General features: G+C 40.2%; 1 protein-coding gene across 1 annotated transcript in view; it reads left to right on the top strand.

The window, feature by feature from the left end:
- Positions 1-1,529, top strand: part of LOC101851073 (sodium bicarbonate transporter-like protein 11) — a gene marked incomplete in the record, with an annotated part of 43,239 nt that overhangs the window by 31,654 nt on the left and 10,056 nt on the right. Inside the window, 1 exon segment of the mRNA XM_013087857.2 lies at positions 427-559. Within this exon segment, the coding sequence (XP_012943311.1) occupies positions 427-559 (133 nt within the window).

Genomic DNA, 1,529 nt, shown 5'->3' with positions numbered 1-1,529 from the left:
CCCCCTCACCCACATCAAATTACCCCTCCAAACCAACTTTTTTAAAAACCTAAATTGTGTCGATGGGAGAGGGCGTAAAAAACACCTACACTGAAAAAAATAATGAAACGTAAGCGCCTTTTTCTTGTCTTAACTTACAGTCATCTTCAGCATCAGTGAAGATTTCGACTTTGATTTCCGAGCAATATTCGCGTGTGTGAGTCTGTGTGTATTTGTGTGTGAGTGTGTGCGTGTGTGTGTGCGCTTGCATGAATGTGTGTATGTATATATATATATATATATATATATATATATGTATGTTTGCGCCCAATCTCAAATCACCCCTCCACACAAACATTTTTTTACCTAAATTGGGTCGATGTAAGCGTAAAAACACCTACACCTTAATAAATAATAAAACTTGAGCGCCTTTTTCTTGTCTTACAGTCATCTTCAGCATCAGCGAAGATTTCGACCTTGACTTCCGAGCGATGTTCGCTTGTGTGGGTCTGTGGAACGCTGGGTTTCTCATTCTGTACTCGGTGTTTGGTGTCAGCAAACTGATGAAGTGGTCATCTAGGTATGCCATGATCACTGTCTGTCTGTCTGTCTGTCTGTCTGTCTGTCTGTCTGTCTGTCGGTTTGTCTGTCGGTCTGTCTTTCTGTCTGTCTGTCTGTCTAGCTAGCTAGCTATCTGTCTGTCTGTCTGTCTGCCTATCTGTCTGAGGAGCAGGATTTACTTTTCGTTTTCTTACGCTATAAATAGAACTAACCTTGAAACAAATCTGACCTTGCTTTCCTTTTCGTATATATTACCCATAGATCTAATGTTAGGTCTAAAACCTTTTAATACTTATAATACGTCTTATTTGCTGCTGATATGACGTCGAACTTTACTCTTTAGCGTTCGTTCCATTACGGCGAATTAGAGATATACCACAAGGATCAAGCGAGGCCTCTGTTGTATAAATTGTTGATTTGGAAGCTCACTGAACCAATTTATCGCCTAACCTGAAATTGTTGAAGGCTTTTAGCACGACTTCAGAGCAATGTTGTCAATGAAATGTGTCACGACGTGGTGGAATCAGGCGCTCGTCAGTTTTTGGGCATGTAGAGTAACTGGTATCATCTTAAAGTTTGTTCATTTGTCTTGCCTTCCATGAAAAAAATGCGCATCTTTCTTGAATAGAAGTCGAGATATTTGCGATTGAATGAGGTGGGAGTCACTTGGTTTCAGAGGTAATCTTAGCGAGAAAATGGCTCCCAAAGTTTAATCACTTCCAAAGTTTGACGGTCCTTGGAAAGTGAGCATTTACCTTGTTGTGCTGTGCCCTTGTTCAACGTTTTTCAGTAAAAATCCACCCAGCAATCTACTATCTATTTGTGGTGGCCGAATTTTGCTATTCAAAAGGCTTTTTAATGGCTGCATCGATCGGCATGCGGTTTTCGCCAAAAGATTCTTTAAAATATTCTCCAGATCATGACGCCCTTCGTTTTTTCAGTTTTGAGACAGTTTTGCTGCAAAAAGCTAAATTTCTTTATTTGGCCGA

The sequence above is a fragment of the Aplysia californica genome, unplaced genomic scaffold, assembly GCF_000002075.1.
Source record: "Aplysia californica isolate F4 #8 unplaced genomic scaffold, AplCal3.0 scaffold00647, whole genome shotgun sequence".
NCBI lineage: Eukaryota > Metazoa > Mollusca > Gastropoda > Aplysiida > Aplysiidae > Aplysia > Aplysia californica.
The sequence above is the reverse complement of the archived record's forward strand: the minus strand, read 5'-3'. Positions and strand labels throughout refer to the sequence as shown.